The following is a 22448-nucleotide window of genomic DNA, read 5'->3' as shown; positions in this document are numbered from 1 at the left end:
CACCATACATTTTTCTATAAGGCCACCTACTGAAAAACATTGCCTACCCTCATTCTGAGGTCGTGACAGTAAGCTATCCCAATCCTTTAACAGCAGAAGATAGTAACGTGGATATAACCGAGACTTTCTCTTTGTGAGTAATAATATAGCCCATCAAAGTAACAAATCAATATATGTACCCACCTCAAAAACACAACATCGACCTATAATATGACAAATACACCCAGCCGCCCGACCTCAGAAAATAAAATATCAAGATATAATTTTAAAAACAGCGGACTGACTTTCCAAAGCAGCTGGATCTGCAAGTCCACCATATTAGGCTTGTCCCAGACGAATAGAAATACTTTATGAAAGCTGTTAAACCGTAGCAGGGTTACCGCAATAAAATGCTGCTTAATTTGAGGAATATCACGGTCTTTTTGAAAACAATCTCTTCGGCCTTGAGACAATCGCCAAAGGACAACAAATAATCTCTCAGACCGAGGACACCAAAAGAGAGCAATAGAATATTAATGAACGACCTGGACATGGGGAGAAATAGTTGAAAGACCTGGTCACTATTGACGTGTTTGGTCTGTGATCCTATAAAATGGTCAGTAGATATGCCAACGTAAAGCTGACCAGATCAATAAAAGTGGGATAATCGTGAACTCAGCAAAGTTTTAGAAGGAAAAAATCCAACAACATCCAGAAAGATAGACTGAGGAGCTGTCAAGACCATTTACCTTGGTAGCGATCAACAAAGCTATCAACTTATGTATAAATGGCAAAGCATTGGTATTGATGATAAAGAAATTCGGCACAATAACAAGGAAATTGCTAGCAGAACTAATGAATAATTGCTCTAAATGTAATAAACTGTCAAAAATCTTAAGGAAGACCAAAGTGGGGCCTTTTTGAAATCTGGGAAAGGCAGAGATGATCTCAATATCTAACAGCCTGACAGCTGCTATTGGAGCTCTTGTCATCACACAACAAGCTAGACATGGTAAAAACAACACCCCGCAAATACTTAAAGTACCTTAAATACTGAATAGCAGATGGTTTCGAAAATCGCAAAAGGGCAGTTTTTGCAGATCTTACAGCTGCCTACCACACAGTTAACCATAATATGCTCCTTGGGAAACTTTATAATATGACCAAAGACTTTAATCACCCGTTTCATAAACTATTGACTCCAAAATCGTAGATTTTTAGTAGAATTCCAAAGAAAAATTCCATGCAGCAGACGTCGTTAGAGAACAAAAAAATGGGCTGTTATAAGAAATACTTTTGGTGCCAACTCTATTTAACATCTATAGGAACGATCAACCCTTAGGCACGCAGAGATTTATACAAGCGGATGATTGTGTCATTGCAGTCCAGGCCAACGACTTCCGAACTATTAAACAAAAATTATCTGAAGCTCAAATTCAATCAAAATACCAACCTGCGCCTTTCATCGAAAAAATAAGCAGGCAAGAAAACTCCAGATTATGTGGGAAGGCACACTCTTGGAACATTGCCCTACACCAAAATATTTGGGTTTAACCCTGGATCTTACATACAAGAAACACTACCATAACATAAAACAGAAAGTTGCTGCCAGAAACAACATAATACGGAAACTAACAGGTACTTCTTGGGAGGTACAACCACAGACACTGAAAACTAGTGCTATGACCCTACGTTACTCCGCTGCGGACTACGATTACCCGGTACGCCACAAATCATGCCATACCGGTCAGGTAGATACAACACTCAATAATAATAAACAATTCGGCGGTTGTGTCAACAGAAACACGCACAGTGTCTTACTCTAGGTAAGGTTGTCTTACTATAGGTACATCTATCTAATTCAACAAGCAGTAGGGTGTATATAATTAACCGCAGGGTGTAAGATGTAAGGTGTAATATGCAACTCACAATATGCAGGATAAAAGATACAAGATATGATATGCAAGATCCAAGGTATAATGGCAAACATAAGTGACATTCAAGTCTATAATTATATAGTCTATAATAGAGTTACAAGAAATGATCTGAACAAACGACTTACCATTAAGTTGATCTGTTTAATTCGAAGGCTGGTACACAAGTAAAGTAATACTTTGCGATATTCGTATGAGAGCTTAAATTTTCTCTAAAGAGGGTATTTTTTGGCTCATACGAGATTAGCCCTAATTATACTTTAGGAGTTAGGACCGATTCGGGTAAAAGGGACTTCCTCGTAGTTTTTTATTAAACTTGATTTTCGAAGGTTTTAGAAAGCGAGAAAATTATATCTGTTCTTAGAAGTGAAGGATTAGTGAATAAACAAAACACACAAGCTATTGACTTGTTTATGAGAAGGGAAAGGATAGTAGGAGAACCATGTCATTGTCTTTGACATGCAAATTAGAAAGCGTAGTATAACTCTTCTAAGGATTTGATAGCCATGGGCGTAGATAAAATAAATTTCTGCGAACAAAAATTGGACACAATTGCGAAATGATTGGACAGGCTTCAACATGCACACCCTCTCTATGATAACCAGCCCGCCCGCAAACGTCTTAAATCCAGGAAAAGTTTTCTGCATACCCCGAAGATCTGACAGCCATCCTTAGGTATTAGACTGAGCTTAAGAACAGCTCAAAATGACAACTCACGAATAAATAAAAAAAATAAATTCAGAGGTACAAAAAGCGTCCTCACTTAACACAAATTTACTAATTTCATATGGATAAAATTGCTAACATTACTTACTTGTCGGATTTAACATGTCGTCTAAATAGTCTATAATACTTCTTGCATCTGGCGAACCATGGAAATGATGAGTTTTGGAATTGTTATATAAGATTGATGTTGGATACGAATTGATCCCTTGACTTCTGCAAAGATTCATATGAGAAGTACAATCGATAGTTCCAAATTGTACTTTTTGGGAATCGAAATTTTGGCTCGCTTTTCTTAATACGGGAAGTAATCTTCTACAGGGTGGGCACCAGGGTGCATACCAGTCAATAAACCAAGGAGTGCCTATAAAGAATACAATAAAATAATAGAATTAAATTACATACGTAAGGTTGACGTTTTTGACATACAGAAAACTGAAGTTATGTAATAAAAGAAGATGAAAATATTATCTACTAAAATTGTGCATATAATTGTGCGGTAATTTAAAGTAATTACCTTTTTTTATTATATCGTAAAAGTCTTCTTCACATAAAGCATGAAAATTCTTTGATTTGGTACTTTCTTTGGCAAAATTAGCTACTTCATACAATACATCACGTCCATGATGTAACTCAAAAGCTCCACCAGCTTTTAAAACCCCCCACGATGGATATCTTACGATATGTACACTTGAACACAATGCAGAATTTCGTCCACAATGAATTAAACCTGAAAACACAAAACATAATCATTTATTGAAAGCTGTTATTGGGAATAATACATTTGTTGTTCGAAATATTCATTTTCACAAAGATGAAAGGCTAGCACCAAATTTCCCATTCGAAATGGACACGATAAGCAATACCATCTATCCTAGATAGACACTATAGGTCTCTAAACTGCCAAAGTACTTAAAATATCTGTATCTTCCATATACAAATATCTGCAATTCGCTAAGTAGAAGACAACCCTGTGTATCATCTGCCATCCAAGGCAGTTGGCGCTTACGTATTGTGTTCACCCTGTAGAGAAAATTTTGGTTAAAATCAAGGTCTTTCTCTCTCATGAGTTTGTTTTCGATCCTACACTGTCTGATGTCTCACGCCTGACGGGGACATGTCATCAAAACATGGTGAACACTGTGGACATATTATATTATGAGAAATAATGGTTCACTTAGTTATTGAAGGTAAAATGTTTGACAAAAGAGGTCTCGGAAGACGACGTATTTCCTGGTTTCATAATCTAAGAACTTGGTATGACATGACGACCACAGAAGACAGAAAATTGTTAGATTTGCAGATCTTTGTACAGTGTCGTTCTGACATCGTCGTTATGTTAATTAAAACATAACCTGATAGCAATTTGCGTCCGTACTTAGTTTACAATTTAGATGTAATAAGAACTGATTAATATATAAATATAGAAAGTTGAAATCAAAACAAAAAATATAAAACAAAGAAATAAGCAAAATTGACAGTATAGCCTCAATTGCAAATGATATATACGTTTTTATTATCCCAATTTAACTGCATTTCACTTGTTTCAAATCAATCACAACCAATCAGGCAACATAATTCCACTCTTGTTTTTTAACAATCCATAGTACGGTTGACAACAATAAATTTAAAATGTTTCTAGGCGATGTTTATTGGCGAATATACTATTGTAACAAAAATGCAAACACTTACCAACTTTTATGTTAGGTATTAGTTGAGGAAGCCGTTTGAGTTGTAAATTTAGTTGAGTGGCAGCTCCTAAATAGAAGCAAAACAACCACGGCGATTCAGATTCATTTTCCAGTCCAGTTTTTATTTTCTGTAAGAAAAAAAAATACAGAAATATGCATATCAGCGAATTGTGGTACGCTGTAATAAAATCAAACCTAAACCATCTATTTTATTTTTAAATATATTGAACTTAATTACCTTAAACTGATCTTCATCAACTGTTTCCGGATCGGGCAATTTTGATAAAATAGTCTCCAGTGTGTTTGATCCGTATTCTTCAATAACGTGCATTTTTAAAGGACTAGGACCATCGGAGTCTGATTTGGCTGGTTGTAATAGTACCATTGGATTATTTTTATAGTCGCTCGATAATTTTTCACATAATGATTCTTCTCGAATTACCCCAACAGATACCAGTCCTTCCTATAAATATAAATCAGATAAACAACTAAATAATTTAAAATAATTATGTAATGAATTCGACCGTTACTTGATGAAAGTTCATTTTATCTAACAATATAATACTGAAAACTTTTGTTTTCAATACTTCTACAAACTTACTTATAATTTATTATCACTAAGCTGCTTCGGCAGAGTAAAATCTCAAGTGATGAATTTCAAGCAAGCAAGCAAGCAATTTAATTAAACCCAGCCTGTGAGACATGTTCACCCCTTATAATTACGTTCGGGTGTAAATCATTCAGTTTAATTAATTGGCGCGAGGTGTATTAACTCGAGTAAAACAGGAGTCACTCTACCTTGCTCCAATGCTCCAGACCATCCCTTTCGGATAGCACTCTGATGCGTGATAGGGGCACAACTATAAGTTAAATGCTCTTTATGTGGGAGTCCAGGGTACTAGAACTCCAACATGGTTTCCTACAGCTATATTCCTGTGATCCTCATGTGACTTATCCTCGGAACTGAAATTGCTTGCTTGGACCTCAAGCCTCCGCTATGGGCTGACGCCTAGTTCGGATGGTGCTTAAGAATTTGGGCCCTACGTGCCCGGTTTTTTGGGTTTGATTAATTTTTTTGGGTGGCTTGCGCCGGTTTTTGTTAGTAATTTTTTGATTTTTTTTTTTTGTTGACCGAGGCTTTTTTTATATTTTTTATTGAATTTTTTAGTAAGATGTCGCGGTGGTAAGGCCTACACAGTGCTTTGTGTTAGTCTGAATTGGTAGAGCTACGAACTGTCCTCTTTCTTTCCTTTATTTTCTCTCTAGGGGTTGTTCTCTCTAGGTTTGTATTCTCTCCGGGTAATAGTGATGAATTTTTACTATGCATCTACACTTTATAATCTTTAGCTGAATACATTGAGGAGGGAAGAGATGTTTGTTTTGAGTTGGCCATTCAGAATTATATCTGTATTTTTTAATTCATTAATTTCTATCTAATAAAGATAGCTTAAAGCCTTTATTTTGGATATGCAGAATTTGAAATTGGCCATTAAAAGAATGATTATGATCTAGAAGGTGAAGTGCGTACGTATAATCTGTTTTTTTTTTTTTTCTATTAGTGATAGCCCTTTTGTGTTCTGCTATACGTTTGTTAAAGGTTCTACCAGCTTGATCGATGTAAGTTTTTGGGCAGTCACTACATGTGTATACAAACTTGGTACTAAATATTTTAGAATAATTATTGGACATATCCAAAAACCTGATATCCTGAATTTTCAGATATTAATTCTGTAAAGTTTCTCTAAAACGTTTAATTAAAACTCCCAAAGAATTACCCTGAATAAAATATACTGAAAAAAAAAATGTTAAAATAGAGATGCGGACGAATTATTTGAACAGTTCCAAAATCCCAACAACTGAAATAGCCACATCAACGTGAATAAAAATAGCAAGTAATAAAAAATGTAATCTGTAACTAGTAATTTATTCCAAAATCAATATATAATGTAGTTTTGCTTACCAAGGACGTTCCTAATTTTAGCATAGGTTTCTTCTCGGGACAGTCCGGGTTATCACCACACAAAAATAGCAGCCATGGAACATTTCCGGTGTCAAGTTCGGTCCAATTATCAGAACTTATATCTGGTAAGTTCACATCCAATTTCGACAGCACATGTTCCTCAAGAGCTTCCAATGTTCTATCTCCTCTATATTCTAATCCTTCGTAGAGGTGAAACTGAAACAAAAATGTTATAGAATATAATTAATATTGGTTAAGTGAATGAACATATAAGTACACAAATATATGTATATTTCGAATAACATATAAAATTTGATCTGAATCTTTGACAACTCATTAGATTTTAAGAAATCTTAAGAACCCTTTATCATGCGGGGCTCAGTCTAAATAGAGCATCAAATTCTTAGCTTCCCGTGGGATAAGATTGGATTAGGAACAAATAAACAAGGAAGGGGACAAAACAGCCTCAGTCATCCGAAAAGTATAGAACTGAATCCCACTATAGTTCATACTTCAGAATGCGAAGAGAAACTACTGAAAATCTAGAAAACTGTGATGAAGTTCAGCAAGGACCAGCCAGCGAGCGTGAGCGGTGCTGCGAGGAAAAGGTTTCTGTATTTCTTGAAGCAAAGTCTCGAAAAAAAAGAGCTAAGTCTTATCACCAAACAAAAAACATACATTGTCCTATAGAAGGTTATGTAAGATTTGTGTTTATAGTTGTTAGTTGGTTAAAATATAAACTGTCTACGACACCAACTTCTTTAGTTTCACGATTTGATTTTGATTAAAATTGTTGGATATTTTGATTGAATTGTATTAAAACAAAAATGCCGTCGTAATTGAATTGAATATTTTGAGGGTGAAAAGGAGAACGGCGGTCGATTATTACCACTAGAAGCCATTAGAGAGCCACGTAGGTCTATTATTATTTAAATATATTTATGAAGTATTTTAGAACAGATAATACAATTATGTATACTAAAAACACTGTTTTAGAGAGTTGCATTAGCTTTGAAGCTTAGTATTTCTACTGTCAGCAGAGTTTCTCAACTGACAAAAAAGAATGCACCTTTATGTTCTCCACCTAATAAAAGACCGTGGATCTGTAAAACCCATTACTAATTGCAATTGTGCACCACTAATTCATAATTGTACCACTGTAATATATATTTGTATTGTCTTCATATTGTTATTAATATTTTGCAAATATAACTTTGAGTTTCATTTTTAAGCATTGCTATAAAAAGTAAAACATATGTTTTACGGAATTTTATTCCAAAATAAGGTAAAGAGGTCATAATTCAATATTTCATTTTGCTCCCAGAATTTCAATATTATTGTTTTTATGTTCACACATTTGCATTGTCAGCCAAAGAACACAGACCACAAACTAGGAGAAAAACTGCTTAAGAAATAAATGTCTAAAATATATCTGTATTTCGTTTTTCCAGATTATAATTTTAAAATAATATTTTCACATTATATTTACTCTACATGATACAAAGATTAGATCCATAGAAATATCTTATTATATTAGAAATATCAGTGTATCATGTTTAACCTAGAGATTGATTCCAATAATATGACACGTTAGTTACAATTTCCAACCTCACCAAATCTAATTATGAATAATAATCTGAATATTTCCTATATATTTTTTAAAATTTAAATTAGGGCAACAAGGGTAAAATTGCGTACAACCTTTATTGTTTGACTTTTCCTATACTAGTATATCTAACCAAAACTGTTGAGGCCTTTGATGATCATGTCAGGTAGATGCTATTCGTTTGTAAAAATCGATTGACAGATTTGACAGCAGCCTATGATGCAGTAAGGCACAAAACATTGCTCCGCAAATTATACGACACTCTCAATGACCACCATCTGGTTAAGGTCGTATATTCCTTACTGCAAAACAGACGTTTTTTCGTTATGCTGGAGGGTAAAGTAAGTAGGTGGAGAGTCCAAAAAAACAGCCTCCCACAGGGAAGTGTTTTAGCACCAATGCTCTTCAATATATACACAAACGACCAACCTACGCCGACCAAAACCAAGCACTTCCTCTATGCTGACGATCTTGTAATATGTGCTCAAGGAAATAGTTTTGAAGAAGTGGAGGAGAAACTCGAAACTGCCTTAAAAACAATGACAGCGTACTACCTGCAGAATTCCCTGAGACCCAATCCCTCTAAAACTAAAGTCTCCGCTTTCTACCTTCGCTCAAAGGAAGCCAAGCGAAAACTCCAAATTGCGTGTAATGATAATACATTAGAACACACAAACCAACCTATATATCTTGGAGTAACTCTGGACCGGTCTCTCACCTACAGACAACATTGAATAACAACGAGAGGGAAAGTAACAACTAGGAACAGCATACTCAGAAAACTAACGGGAAGTAAATGGGGTGCACGTCCTGGCGTTTTAAGAACAACGGCACAGGCACTGTGTTTCTCAACTTCTGAATATGCATGCCCCATTTGGAGCAAATCTGCCAACACCAAACAAGTTGATACTGCGCTAAATGAGACATGCAGGATAGTAATGGGGTGCATGAAACCAACGTCACTCTCAAATCTATATAAAGAAGCCGGTTTTGCAGAACCCTCAACACGCAGAGGCGTTGCAGAGCACATAGAGAAAATTAAACAGATTGCGGACGAGCGGCATGTCCTATACAAAGCTCGAACACCACGAAAGCGACTAAAATCCAGGAAAAGCTTCCTTGGAACAGTGCAGGATGAACCGCCTGAGTATTTTCCCATTCCCCAGGTTCAATGACCAGCCAGTCCCTAGTCTTTAAAACATGGAAAACTATGAATATGATAAGAACGGGAGTCGCTCCGGTAAAATCAAACATGGCAAAATGGGGACAAATAGACCAAGATGATGTGAACTGTGACTGTGAAGAAACACAGAATATGGAACATCTTCTTACATGCAGAAACTGAGCTCATCGATGTACCTTCGAAGATTTGTGGCTCGCCAACAAAGATGGAACCGATGTAGCCCGATACTGGGCCGAAATTTTATGAATGACATGTCCGGACACGATAAAGTAAGTAAGTTTGTAAAAAGTAACTAGTGCTTACTTAAATATTTCATTTTTAATATTCTTCTGCCCTCTCAAGATGACCAGAATTCCAACAACTTTATAGTTTTTTATCCTTGATAGTCATATGGCTCATGGACTTTTTGAGCGGACGTATTCAAAAACTAAAAATTGGAAACTATTGCTCTGATGCTATTGAGGTTACTTCTGGTGTGCCACAGGGGGTGACTGTTCCCCTTGTTGTTTTGTTTGTTTATTAATGACTTAACAAATAAATTAAAATATACAGATACGTTAATGTTTGTAGATTATCTCAAACTCCTTGGAAAAGTTAATATAATATTCGATATTGATTTGATCCAGGATGATTTAAATGTTCTATGGTGGCTCTATGTGGTGTTCGGAAAATCATTAATAGCTAAATACTAAAGTGTCATCTCCGATTCATTGATCACATTAATACAATATCGGTGAAACCAGCTAAGATGTTGGAGTTTATCATTCGTAATTTAAAAGTGATCATGCCCAGCAGTTAAAGTGTTGTATTAGACATTAGTAAGATCTCCCTTAGAGTATTCTTCAGTTGCGTGGTCCCCCAATTATGAGGTACATAAAAATTTGATTGAAAACATTCAGCATAGATTTATTCGTTTCTGATCATATCGATTTAATATACCTAGACAGACACATGTATACCTTTACTTTAGAATCTCGAAGATCAATGTATTATACATGTTTTATATTCAAATTAATTTGAGGCCAAGTCAGCTGTCCTAATCTTTTACATGCCGTTAATCTGTGTGTACTTTCCAAGCAACTTAGAAATACAAATACATTTTACACTACCTATCACAATACAAATTATTATGGTAAAAATGTGCCAATGGACAGAGTATTACACTACCTTAATACAAATTCATGCATTGAGTCTTTAAAATATTATATAGGAAACGGAAACGGTATGTGATATTATAAAGTAAATTTATTATTTATTATTATCTTTTGTTTTGTTAATTATAATTGGGGTTTGCTTATTGAAAATTTTTTGTAACACCATCCGTTTTCAAGATAAAGGGCGTTCAAGAAAAAAAATATTTTTTTCATGATTTTGCTACTGGCAACATTGTAATTAAATTTTATACGAATATGTTTTGGAAGCTGATACATCCAATGAATTTGTTTTTATATCTGACTCTCATAGAGTACCAAGTCTTAATCAACATAACTTTTTTAAGGATAGAATTATTAATCAAAATTCCAAGTGAACTTAAACATAGTTTCGACAATATCGTAAAAACTGTGTAAATTTTGTTTTCTTCAACGCCCTTTATCTTGGAAACGGATGGCGTTACAAAATTTTTTTACTAAGCAAACCCCATTTTCCAGTTTTTTACCTATCCTTTTTTGAAACATCCTGTATACTGCAATGGGGTTTTCCCGTTAAATAAACAAATTTCAGGTCTGAACATTTCTTAGTCAATAATATGTTCAATTTTACATTATGTATTGTGTGGTGCTCAACAAATATAATCAGTTTTGATTTGTCATAAATTCGCAATTGCTTTTTTTTATCTACTAACACTAATTGCGAGTTTTACCTATAAGATGCACCTCATGCGAATGAGAATAGCGCACGTCGTACGTCTGAAGACTATTGGGAGGTATATTAGCAGCATATTGTCTGATATAATATTATATAATAGATATAAAAGTTAATTAAAAATACCAGAAATAATACAATTGATATTGTTTCAGTAAAATTTATCAGTTTTTCAAAGTAGGTATTAATATATCACCTCCCATAGTGAAGAGAAGCTGCCCTTAAGCCATAACAGCAAATTCTACTTAATTTGATAAGATCGCCAATAACATTTAATAATAACTTTTTAAAATACTAAAAATATTTATTAAAAAGAATAATGCATACCTCTTTCTCGTAGTACAACAAAGTAGGATATGCTCGTATATTAAGCTGATGGCAGAGTTTATAGTCATCCTCACAGTTCACGGCAGCAATTCGAATTACTCCTTCCAATTCCTGTGCAAGTTTTCGCCATGTTGGCGCCAAGTCGTGACAATGATGGCAGTTAGGAGAATAAAAGTTTACGAACCAGGCTTGGTTGGTGTCCAAAATATTTACCTCTAAAATACACAATTGTAATATGGAATTAAGTTGATCTGACGTAATTTACACATTTTAAAGTAAATAACTTAAAAATACATAAATATACATATTATACTACACATATATATTACGAAATAAATAAATTGATTGATGGTGGAGATGGATATATGCCATTCAGCTTCTATTTCAATTATTTTAAAAAATTAATATAAACGTACCATAATCGTATCTACTGAGAGTAACAATGATTGGATCGTCATCATAGATACCAAACTGATCATGATAGTAACTGTAACTATGATACTTTTTCTTAAATTGTGTTGAGGGTGTCTGTTCTCCATAAAGATCATAATGTTTCCTGGAATCAGGATCTTTCAATACTTCATAAGCTCTAGCTAACAGAATAAAGTTTTTATCTGCATTTTCATCATCCTAAAAGTATTAATTTTTTTAATGTAATCTAAAAGAATTATGCAAGGAGTGTTATGAGTGATATTTTTTAGTAATAGTCAACAGAATGTTTTAGTGTTAAGTGAACTATGAGTCATTATTATTGACCAGCACTAATGACAGTAAATAATAATAATATTGATTAGTTAATAATAATAAATACCACTTAGTACATAACTGTGATAATTCCTCACCATGCTACTATTCATTCAATGTGACATCTGCAAATAATTATTTTGCCATAGTTTGAGATTGTACATTCTCTAAGGAATTATAAAATAGAAAATTTACTTAGTTTTTCACAATAAGTTAACTCACAGCTTACTTGGAATTAAGAAAATAATAAAAAACCAAAAGCAAACTAGATCGTTTCAAAACAAGAAAACGAATTAAAAACGGGAACACTGAAGGAAAATAATACACGAAAAGATTGAAAAAATAATCTTATTATTCTACCAATTTATAAGAAGGGGGGCAGAACCAACTAGGAAAACCTCTCTTCTCTTCGTCAACCATTTTCCATTCACTGATGAATGTAGGTCTCTACCAATTGCTTCCCACCCTATCTTGCGCCAATTTAATCCACTGTTTGCCTACCACTGCTCTTATGTCATCTACCCGTCTCTTCTAAGTCTTCCTATGATTCGTTTCGCCCCCCTTGGTTTCCATTCTAGGATTCTCCATGTCCACCAGTTATCATCATATCCGGCTATGTTCCGGCCCAGCGTAATTTAATTTTTGTAATTTCTTCCATGATATCCTCGATCTTAATTCTACGCCTTATCTCAATATTTCTAATCTAATCTTAGTGATATTCCAAGTATGTTTCGTTTCATTGTTTTAGCAGATTTCCTGGTAAAGCCTACGGTGTCATCTTGATTTATGATTTCCCAAGTGCACATCATCATCATCATAAGAGGCTCGACAATCCGTTGTGGATCTTCTCCTGCTCAAAAAGAAGTCGCCACTCCTGTCGATTCCTGGCAACTTCCCTTTATCTTCTGGCCCTTAGAATCTGTCCCAGGTACACATAGTGTTGAAAAATTTCTATGGTATAGTTTAGTATTGTTATATTTGTTTGGCCCTGGTGGTATTATTTCTGTTTTACTGTAGTTCATTTTTAAACTTACCGGTCCAGAAACTCCATTTAATTGTTGTAACATTTCATTTAGTTCTTGGATATTATCTGCTATTAAAACTGTGTCATCTGCAAATATAAAATGGTTTAAGTATGGTCCGTTGATGTTTATACCCTTGTTCCATTCTAATTTTTTTAAAATGTCTACTAGAGCAGAGGTTCGAGATATGATGTAATGCTCTTTTGGCAATGCCGCGAAGTTTGCGTTTTTTCTGACTCAAAATATTCTCTACCCCCTCTTCTTTCCAATGATGTATCATAATCACGATCTGACGAACTATCCTATCCCCACCACAAAACACTCAAAAAATATTTGAATCATCAATTTGTAGAACGAATTAGCAACAAATCAACTGTATCCTTTCAATAACAAAATGGTGTCCCCTTTCGTCTAGCTTTATTTGCATAGTTGCATTTTCATATGTACTTGAAAACTATAAAGCCGATATGTCGAGCGCAAGTGGCATTCAGGTTCAGGTGGCATCATCGTTCAGGTTTGGGATTAAAATTTCTGGGAAGAGTGAAATGAAATGTTTTATTTCTCGATCATTCCATGAATGGTTAGATCGACCATATCACGAATAATTAGTTACAATTCGATTAGACGGCACGAAACTCTTCATTCTTTAACATACCATTTAAATCATCATAGCAAAGGTGATAACCGTCCAACATTTGGATTATTTGGTGAGCAAATCCAGCCTTCTTTAAACTCACATTTGAAAAATGTTAACATAAATTTATTTTAATGAACGCTATCTAATATACGACGGCGATCCGATAACTACTTAGCTCCACCGCCCGATGGCGCCACTATCTCAAGAGAAATTTACTATCTAGAAATTTTTCGTAGACAGCTATGTCAAAATTTCAGCCGAATCGGACTAAACCCTATTCATTCTACAAATTCCCAGTCGTCAACAGAACCACGTGTAAGCCAAACAGGGTCGTACTAATGTACGACCTATGTATCATATGATTTTTAAAAATATTTACTTTTGAAACTGTTAGTGTAAGAATTTCTTGAAATTTAATCATTATATCACAATTAAACTAAACTCTAAAAAGGTGAAAGAAATAATAAGTTAGACTTACTCACAATCAATTTAATTTAACTAATCGGACGACCGGTTTCGCTTTCTATAATATGCAAAGCATCATCAGGTCACGATACAAAGTTAAAATGCTGAAAACAATAATCCCATATTAGGGTGTTGTCTAATAAAGATAAAAAACATAGGTAGGTGATATAAATTATATAAATTACAGTAATTATATTACTGTATTACTTATATTCTATTCTACTGTATTCTATTATACTCTATTACTTATATTAATTACTGTAATTTATATAATTTATATCACCTACCTATGTTTTTTATCTTTATTAGACAACACCCTAATATGGGATTATTGTTTTCAGCATTTTAACTTTGTATCGTGACCTGATGATGCTTTGCATATTATAGAAAGCGAAACCGGTCGTCCGATTAGTTAAATTAAATTGATTGTGAGTAAGTCTAACTTATTATTTCTTTCACCTTTTGAAATGGACTCACACAAGCAACACATTCATGATTTAAACTCTAAAAAATAACACGACCAGTAAATAACTTAACAATAACTATAACATAAATATAACACAATATAATAACTTAAAAATCAACACGATACAATTAGAATTTAAAATAATCACAAGTTGGGATCTGTAACATGAGAATCTGTCTCGCTTACGGTAATAAATTATATTTTATTGGCTCTTGACGAATGAGACGGCGAATATCAAAAATAGGTTTAACAATAAGTTTCAACGAGGTCGCACGTCGGTTTTTGATGAGTCACACTCAGGTGCCAAGAAAACGGCTACCACGGAGGATAACGTGACAAAAATCCACGATCTCGTATTGGTGTATCGCCGATTGACGATGCCCGAGATAGTAGGCATCTCAAAAGAACGAGTATATCCCGCATGAAATTTTGGGCATGAGAAAGCTGTCGGTGCGATGGGTGGCGTGTTTGCTCCCTCTGGACAAGAGAACAAATAACAGTTGAAACAATGAACAACTACCTGGAGAAGAGTAAAACGGTTACAGTCTACTTTGCATACTTCGAGAAAACATTATTTCCATAATATGATAACTATTGCAAAATTATTTTTTTTCATCCATGCTACCTTTGCGACATATTTTAAACAAATTGATGATGAAAATGTATTGAATTTCTTGGTAAAATGTAGACAGTATCTGTAGCCCAAAAAAATCTATAGTATACCAATCTAGACTCAACATATAGCATGAAACACAAAATATTAGATTCTCTTACTTTATTTTTGTCAGGATGCAATTTCACAGCCAATGTCTTAAATGCCTTTCTAATTTCTTTAACAGTAGCATCTCTGTTAATTCCTAGCAATTTGTAATAATCATTTTCTTCAGCTGCTGCGATACTAATTAAAATAAATGTACAGGATAATAAAAACAACCTACAAATAAAAAAAAATTAAATCAATTAGGTATTTGTGATGTGATTTTTCGGTCCTTAAGTCAAAAGCATTTTTAAATTTTACCAATTGTAAAAACACACACATATATATATATATATATATATATATATATATATATATATATATATATATATATATATATATATATATATATATATATATATATCTGGAAAATGAAACGTAATATGTGGTTTATTCCGAAATTATTGTATAACACAAGGAAACTTTGTCACAACAATAAAATTAAAACTATACATCAAAATTAAGACAAATAAATCCCTACAAAATTTATATTGTCATGACAGCAGGTTTTATGTTAAAGCAGTACATTCTACAATACTTTCAATTATTACATTACAAACGAAAGGAAGTATTTTAAAGAAGTATGACTTTGTGGGTGACAGCACAAAAAAAGTATAAAAAAGAACATAGAGAGAAACAATGTAACAGTGGATATGAAATCATAATTCTGAACGATATTGTATTAGATCGCCACAAGAATTGTGGTGAATATTATAAAATTCTCTAAAATTGGAATCTAAATCTGTTAGTACCAAATTGATTATCATCCATGATGTTCCCCACACCTCATAAAAAGTAAAGAAGAATACTGTTTATAATATATAAATATACTGTTTATTATACTGTTTGTTTAAAAACCCACAACTAGAACTGAAGAAAGGCATAAAACAACACACAAACGTTTATAAAAACTTCACTGTACCAATCTATAATACAACTTTTTTTATTATAATTCTGTTTGAAACCCAGAATAATCCCTTAGTCCAAAGACTATAATTTGAATGCTGTGTTTACAGAAAGGAATATCCATTTTACTTGTGCACTAAAACTTCTGGATTTATAGTAGATTTTTTAGAAACAGAATAATTTTTTTCATTTAACTAATTTGTGATCAATTTTATGAAATCATGACTCAAATAAATCAGCTGTCATTCATTATTTTTTATTATTGCCTTGAATGATCAGTAAACTTTTTATACGACCACAACATCTTAGTTACCACATGTTTTCATATTTTGCTCCATGATTTGAAGGCAACCAAACGGTATTACATGTGAAAAGTATGGTATTACACGTCTTACAGTTGAAAGTAACGTTTTTTCATAGCAGGCATTTAAAATAAAATCCAATTTCATCTACATTGTACCAGTCTCTTAAACTTTACAGCACATTATATTTGTAGTTTTCACAATTTTTAGTTGAAAACTGATTAACTTTCATCTTTTTACAACATTATTATGATTTGATATTTATCAAGCCAGCCTATACTGCCCTTATAAGGCGATTGAGATTGTCTCCCAATTCTTTGCTTTCTAGGAAGTTCTGTCGATGCTAGTTAAACCACAGGAGTAAAAAATTAATGTACATTCCTTCCTATTTTGAGAAATGGTTATACAATATTCAATATTCTGACTGAAAGATTAATAAATGTATTAATGGTATGGTATTATACATACATATGTACATATGTCTCTGGAGAACAATCTATAAAGTTTAAAAAGATGTTAGTATAACACTGAAAACAAACTTATTTTGTAGGTATCTTTGTATCTGTGTATTCATTAGAAGAAAGTAGTTGTGTTAAAAGCAACCACTAATCCATATTTACTTAATCTGTATGTATAACTGATAAGAAATTATTTGAGTTATCAGTACAGAGTTTGAGAGGTATCAGTACAGAGAATGAAAATTGTTGGATGAAATGTAATTATGATGTAATTTCTAAATTTGCCAGTATTCTTATGGGCTATAATTGAAGTTTACACTATGAAATACATACACTATATAACAATACATACTGACACCATTAGAGTACAAATTATAGTTTATGAAATGAAATGTATAGGTATTATGGCAAACTGGCATCATAATGAAGAAATAGGCTTAATTTGAGGCTCAACTAGGCTTAACTTGTAGCACCAATGATGATGATGATTGTAGAAGTATGTTTGGGGAAAATAGGGATACTTGGATTTGTTGAAATAAAATGTTTTGCATTCTCAAAATATACTATATATACTTGACACCTTAAAAAAAAGCAAAGCAATGGCTGATATATGCTTTATTTTTTAGTTAATTAATGATATATATGTCCAGTGTCCAGATTCCTTAGAAAAAGTTAAATCAATAATTTCTTTTAACTAAAACAAATTATGGCCTACCAACAGAACATTGAAGTTCATTTAAGATTGTCAGTCATCAATAAAGACTTGCCTGACCCATTTGGATCTAATACAGTAGGTTCAAAGAGGTCTTTGTGTAAATATATTGTTTTTATATCATTAAGTAATAATTACAGTATCACTTATTTTTATTTTGTATGTTTTAAAACCTACTACATTTATATTTATTGAATTTAATATTGGATATTGAAATTGTAACATGCAATTTGCATGTAATATGATATTGCTGGTAAATATTGTAAAATAAGATTTCAGTTTAATTTGCATTTAACTATAGTTTTGTTTATTTTATCAAACTAGTTTTGTTACTAATTCATCCATTCAATTTTATTCCTATTTACTTAATTTAATAGAAATCAATCTACCACCATATATCAAAAACTATCCAGAACAAATCTATCTACCTAAATTATAAAAATCATAATATTTATTTTGTTTGGAAACTTTTATGCTAATAATTAAGAATAGGGAAGAGGTCAAATGAACTTTATATATTTCACCCAATGTCTTTTAATATATAAATAACATTGTCACATGCTTAAACTATGTATTTAAATTATTTAATGGCTTTTATAATGAGTTTTCATGGTGCCGAAATCATATTTGTAGACTATGTCTGTAATATAGCGGAGAACATTACTGGTACTGAGTATTGTAAAAGTTAAAATTTGCCTTGCCAAGTTTTACAAATAATAAAAATTATACTACTTTCTACCGCCTACACTCGTTTAAAACGATGTAATCACTAGATTGTTCGTAAGTTAAGCAATAGTAAAGATTAATATACATAAAATTGTTTATCCCCATCTTTATTTAAAAATATCAAAACCTGTAAATTGAAAAAATGTTATATAAAATAATGCAAATATATCTATAAAACCAATAACTTACCCTAAATATTTCTTCATTGTTTATATACCTGAAATTAATAACAAACAAATATTTAAATAACCGGTTTTGTCTTATCAATGTTTAGTAACCGTTATTATTTAAAAAAATTAAGATTTGATGTTACAATGTTCAAATCATAACATAAAACTTTTGTATTTCACGTGCAGGATTTACATTTACACCGGTACACGTATTGCAGGTTTTACATCAAAACCACGTCATTCTCAGCTGTTTTGTAGAAAATTGTAACTGTATAAAATAATGTCGAGGTCCATATAAATTACGAATCAAAAAACAGAATTATTTCATAACACTTAATATAATTATGATATAACACAACCTCCACAAAATCTAGAAAGAGTGTTTGAAATATTTTCCAATGTGGTGTTACTTTATCTAAGTAGTTAACGTTATTAAAAAAATTGTGTTTTGAAAAAAGAAAAAAGACCTGGAAATGAAGAAGTGTAATGACAATCTCAACAGTTTTGTCATTATTCATGTCATTATTTGACATTTGTTTGACATTGACGACATTTGTGACAATTTTAATTATAGATTCCATTTGAATCTTGAAACTTAAATTAATATAAAATGAAACGGTTTTTACAATATTATAGAATACAATAATACTTGCTGCAGTTAACGGTATAATTTGTTAATATGCTAAAATAGTTGTCACCAATTTCCACAACTGATAAGTGCTCTTTCTATTTTTAAGTTTTGCAAAAAATCATAAATTATGAGCTATCTAAAATTACTGGCTCGCTTTGGTTCTACTGGATATCGGTCGTATATGCAAACATATCGTAATGCTCCTAATACAATTGCCATTTTACATATACAAGATTTTAAGTATGACCAAAAACGATATTATAAAGATTTTGGCCATAAACGCGAAAAAGAACCTACAATAACCAAAATTTATTACACATTCTTATTTACAATGTTTCTACTTCCTATGATAGATTGGGTTTGGTAAGTACTTTACATATTTAAGTTTATTGGAAATAATTAATGACCTAGATATATTTTATACAAAATAGGTCAAATAATCATAATACCAAAAGGTATCAGATGAAATAATCATAATACCAAAAGGTACCTTGTAACATAATGTCAACCTAGTTACTAATAAGAAATAAGCCAAATATATCTTAGCCTAAGATCTCACTGCAGGATCGTTATGTTCATAATGTAAATCAAACTCACATTTGTACATACATTTAAAATTAGGAGGATAAATTGATAATAGGATGCCAATCAAAAAGTAGCAAAAATTGTATTTTGTTAATTATTTTTTTAATACAATACTCTGCTCATGACATATATGCATGTTTTTATATATCACATTAAAGCTTATTTTTTTCTTAACATGATCATATAAGTTTGCCTGAGAAAAAATGGTCGTACATTAGAGTTTCCAGCTGTTAAAAATGCGAGGTATTAAAGATATAATAAAAGACAGCTAGTGCTCAATGCTACTGGTTTGAAGTGTCAGTTGTGTAAATTTTTAAATCATGCGTCGGTAGATATATAATAATATATATATTATTATTTGTCAAACTAGTGTCAATGCGCCTAAACTCTATTTTAAATTATCTTTGATACCTTGCATTTTTAACAGCTGACAACCCTAATTTGCAACCCATTTTTTCTCAGGCAACCATATTTCATCATATTAAGAAAAAAATAGCTTTAATTTGATATAAAAAACATGCATATATGTTATGAGCAGCTTATTTTATTTAAAAAATAAATGAATGAAATAAAGTTTTTGTCAAAAATTAATTACTATTAATTTAATTAAAAATATTTGCAGCCACTTTTTAACTGGCAACCTATTATCAATTTATTCTTCTAATTTTAAATGTATGTATAAATGTGAGTTTGGTGAACTATGTTATGAACGTCTTGATCCTGTAGTGGGATCTTGTACTATCTGCAATGACTGCAATGTGACTGCGATATAACAAATGGCTTCTATAACAAAATAAAACAAATATATTACATATATCAACTTTTGTGATCAATTGCTCAGCTCCTAAGATGTCTGTATTCTTTATTTTGACCTATAACAGTGGTGACCAACTTAATCGGACTCGAGATCTACTTATCTGCCTTTCTAATTATTTGCGATCTATGGACTAGGAATTTTTTAGCGATACTGGAGTGCAATAAAACTTTTTAACAGGAAAAAACTGGAAAAAATTCAGAATTTTAACGTTAAAAGTGAGCTGAATATTTTAGAGTCACTCACTATATCTCATAAAATCAATCACTGATTCTCTTCTTCATCTTCTTCTTTTTATGTAGACATGACTTTGTCTGTTTTTCAATGTGCCTCCAGTAAGTTCATTCTACTCTACTATTTTTTACCCAGTTCCTGATGTTCTCCACCTTGCATCTACATCCTATATCTGTACTTTTAGCTCTGTTCCATAGTAACTTCCCAATTTTTTTTAAGTGTTTTCATCTAAGCTGTTTCTAACATTCTTTTTGTCCTGTGTGCTAGGTCGTGTTTCTGCCGCATATGTCATTATTGGTCGGATGACTGTTTTGTAAATTCTGCCTTTCGTTTCTTTTCTGATATTTTTATTTCTCGATATTGTTTCATTCAGGCAGCCTGCGGCTCTATTTGCTCTATTCACTTGATCTTTCACTTCAGTTTTGAGCTTTCCGTAGCTAGATAATGTGATGCCTAGATATTTAAACTCCATCACTTGTTCTATTATCTGACCTTCCGACACTAATTTACATCTTAGTAAATTTGCTGTTGTAACCATGCATTTTGTCTTTTTTGGGGAAATAAACATGTTAAATTTTCTGGCGGATATATTAAATTGGTGCAGCATACATTGTAAATCGTCTTCACTTTGAGAGAGTAGTATTGCGTCGTCTGCATAGCAGATTATTTTAAGTTATTTTCTCCCATTTGGTATCCTTTTTTAGTTCTTACTTTTATTATTAGTTTATCCATAATTAGGTTGAACAATAGAGGACTCTCCCCTGTATTATCCCATTGCCAGCTTCAATAGGGTCGGTTAGTTCTTCTTTCACTTTTACTTTTGTGTTGTTTTGGTAGATATTTTCGATCGTATTGATTATTCCTAGAAGTATCTCTCTTGTGTACAATAAGTGGATAACGTCGTTTAATTTGACCCCGTCAAATGCCTTCTTAAGGTCCACGAAACAGATATGCCGGTTTGTTGTATTCTATTGATTTCTCTTGCATGTGCCTCATTATAAATATGTATTGCGTCAGTGCATGATTTTCCTGCCATAAAACGTTGTTGTTCTTCTGCTAGTGTTATAATTTCATTCAGTTTATTTGTTATCACTTTGGTTGTTAATTTTAGTGTTGTGTTTATTAAATTATTTCCTCTGTAATTTTCCGGGTCCGATTTGTCTCCCTTTTTGAAGAGAGGTATTAGGATGCTTGATCTCCATTCTTGAGGAATTCTGTTTTGTTCTATTATTTTTTGGATTAGTTTTAATACTTGTTTGGTTAGATCTGGTCCTCTGTAGTTTAGGAGTTCGTTCGTTATTCCCAATTTCCTTAATGCTTCCTTTACATCTTCCTCCTCAATACTTATTTCTTCGTTTGTCGCCACCTCTGGTGTTGGTGGTTAATTATCGTTACCTTTAGCAAATAGGGATCGAAAGTAGGCTACCCATGTTTCCTTCAGAATGTGTTTCGTTTTAATTAGTTCATTCATCTCTTATATTTCTTTCATATTTCTTTTTGTGTTCCGTAGAAGTCATGTTCCATCTGTTTTGAGAAGCTCTGCCAGTGTTTCC

The 22448-nt window shown here is 32.5% G+C and overlaps 2 protein-coding genes across 4 annotated transcripts in view; one reads left to right on the top strand and one right to left on the bottom strand.

Annotated features, from left to right (window-relative positions):
- Positions 1–19028, bottom strand: part of LOC140432476 (dnaJ homolog subfamily C member 10-like) — a 36277-nt gene extending 17249 nt beyond the window's left edge. For both annotated transcript variants that reach the window (XM_072520387.1, XM_072520386.1), the window contains exons 1-9: positions 18651–19028; positions 15375–15534; positions 11683–11896; positions 11267–11481; positions 6288–6503; positions 4566–4790; positions 4329–4455; positions 3154–3366; positions 2728–3000 (exon numbers count right to left, since the gene is read on the bottom strand). In XM_072520387.1, the coding sequence (XP_072376488.1) occupies positions 2728–3000; positions 3154–3366; positions 4329–4455; positions 4566–4790; positions 6288–6503; positions 11267–11481; positions 11683–11896; positions 15375–15534; positions 18651–18667 (1660 nt within the window). In that variant the 5' untranslated portion in view covers positions 18668–19028. The remainder of the gene's footprint in view (positions 1–2727; positions 3001–3153; positions 3367–4328; positions 4456–4565; positions 4791–6287; positions 6504–11266; positions 11482–11682; positions 11897–15374; positions 15535–18650) is intronic.
- A 161-nt stretch (positions 19029–19189) lies between these two features.
- The window catches only part of MICU1 (Mitochondrial calcium uptake 1), a 77804-nt gene continuing 74545 nt past the window's right edge, over positions 19190–22448 (top strand). Inside the window, exon 1 of one of the 2 annotated variants that reach the window (XM_072520389.1) lies at positions 19190–19625. In XM_072520389.1, the coding sequence (XP_072376490.1) occupies positions 19390–19625 (236 nt within the window). In that variant the 5' untranslated portion in view covers positions 19190–19389. The remainder of the gene's footprint in view (positions 19626–22448) is intronic. The other variant, XM_072520390.1, reaches the window with a different exon arrangement.

The sequence above is a fragment of the Diabrotica undecimpunctata genome, chromosome 1, assembly GCF_040954645.1.
Source record: "Diabrotica undecimpunctata isolate CICGRU chromosome 1, icDiaUnde3, whole genome shotgun sequence".
Lineage (NCBI taxonomy): Eukaryota > Metazoa > Arthropoda > Insecta > Coleoptera > Chrysomelidae > Diabrotica > Diabrotica undecimpunctata.
This window is presented reverse-complemented; position numbering and strand designations above follow the sequence as displayed.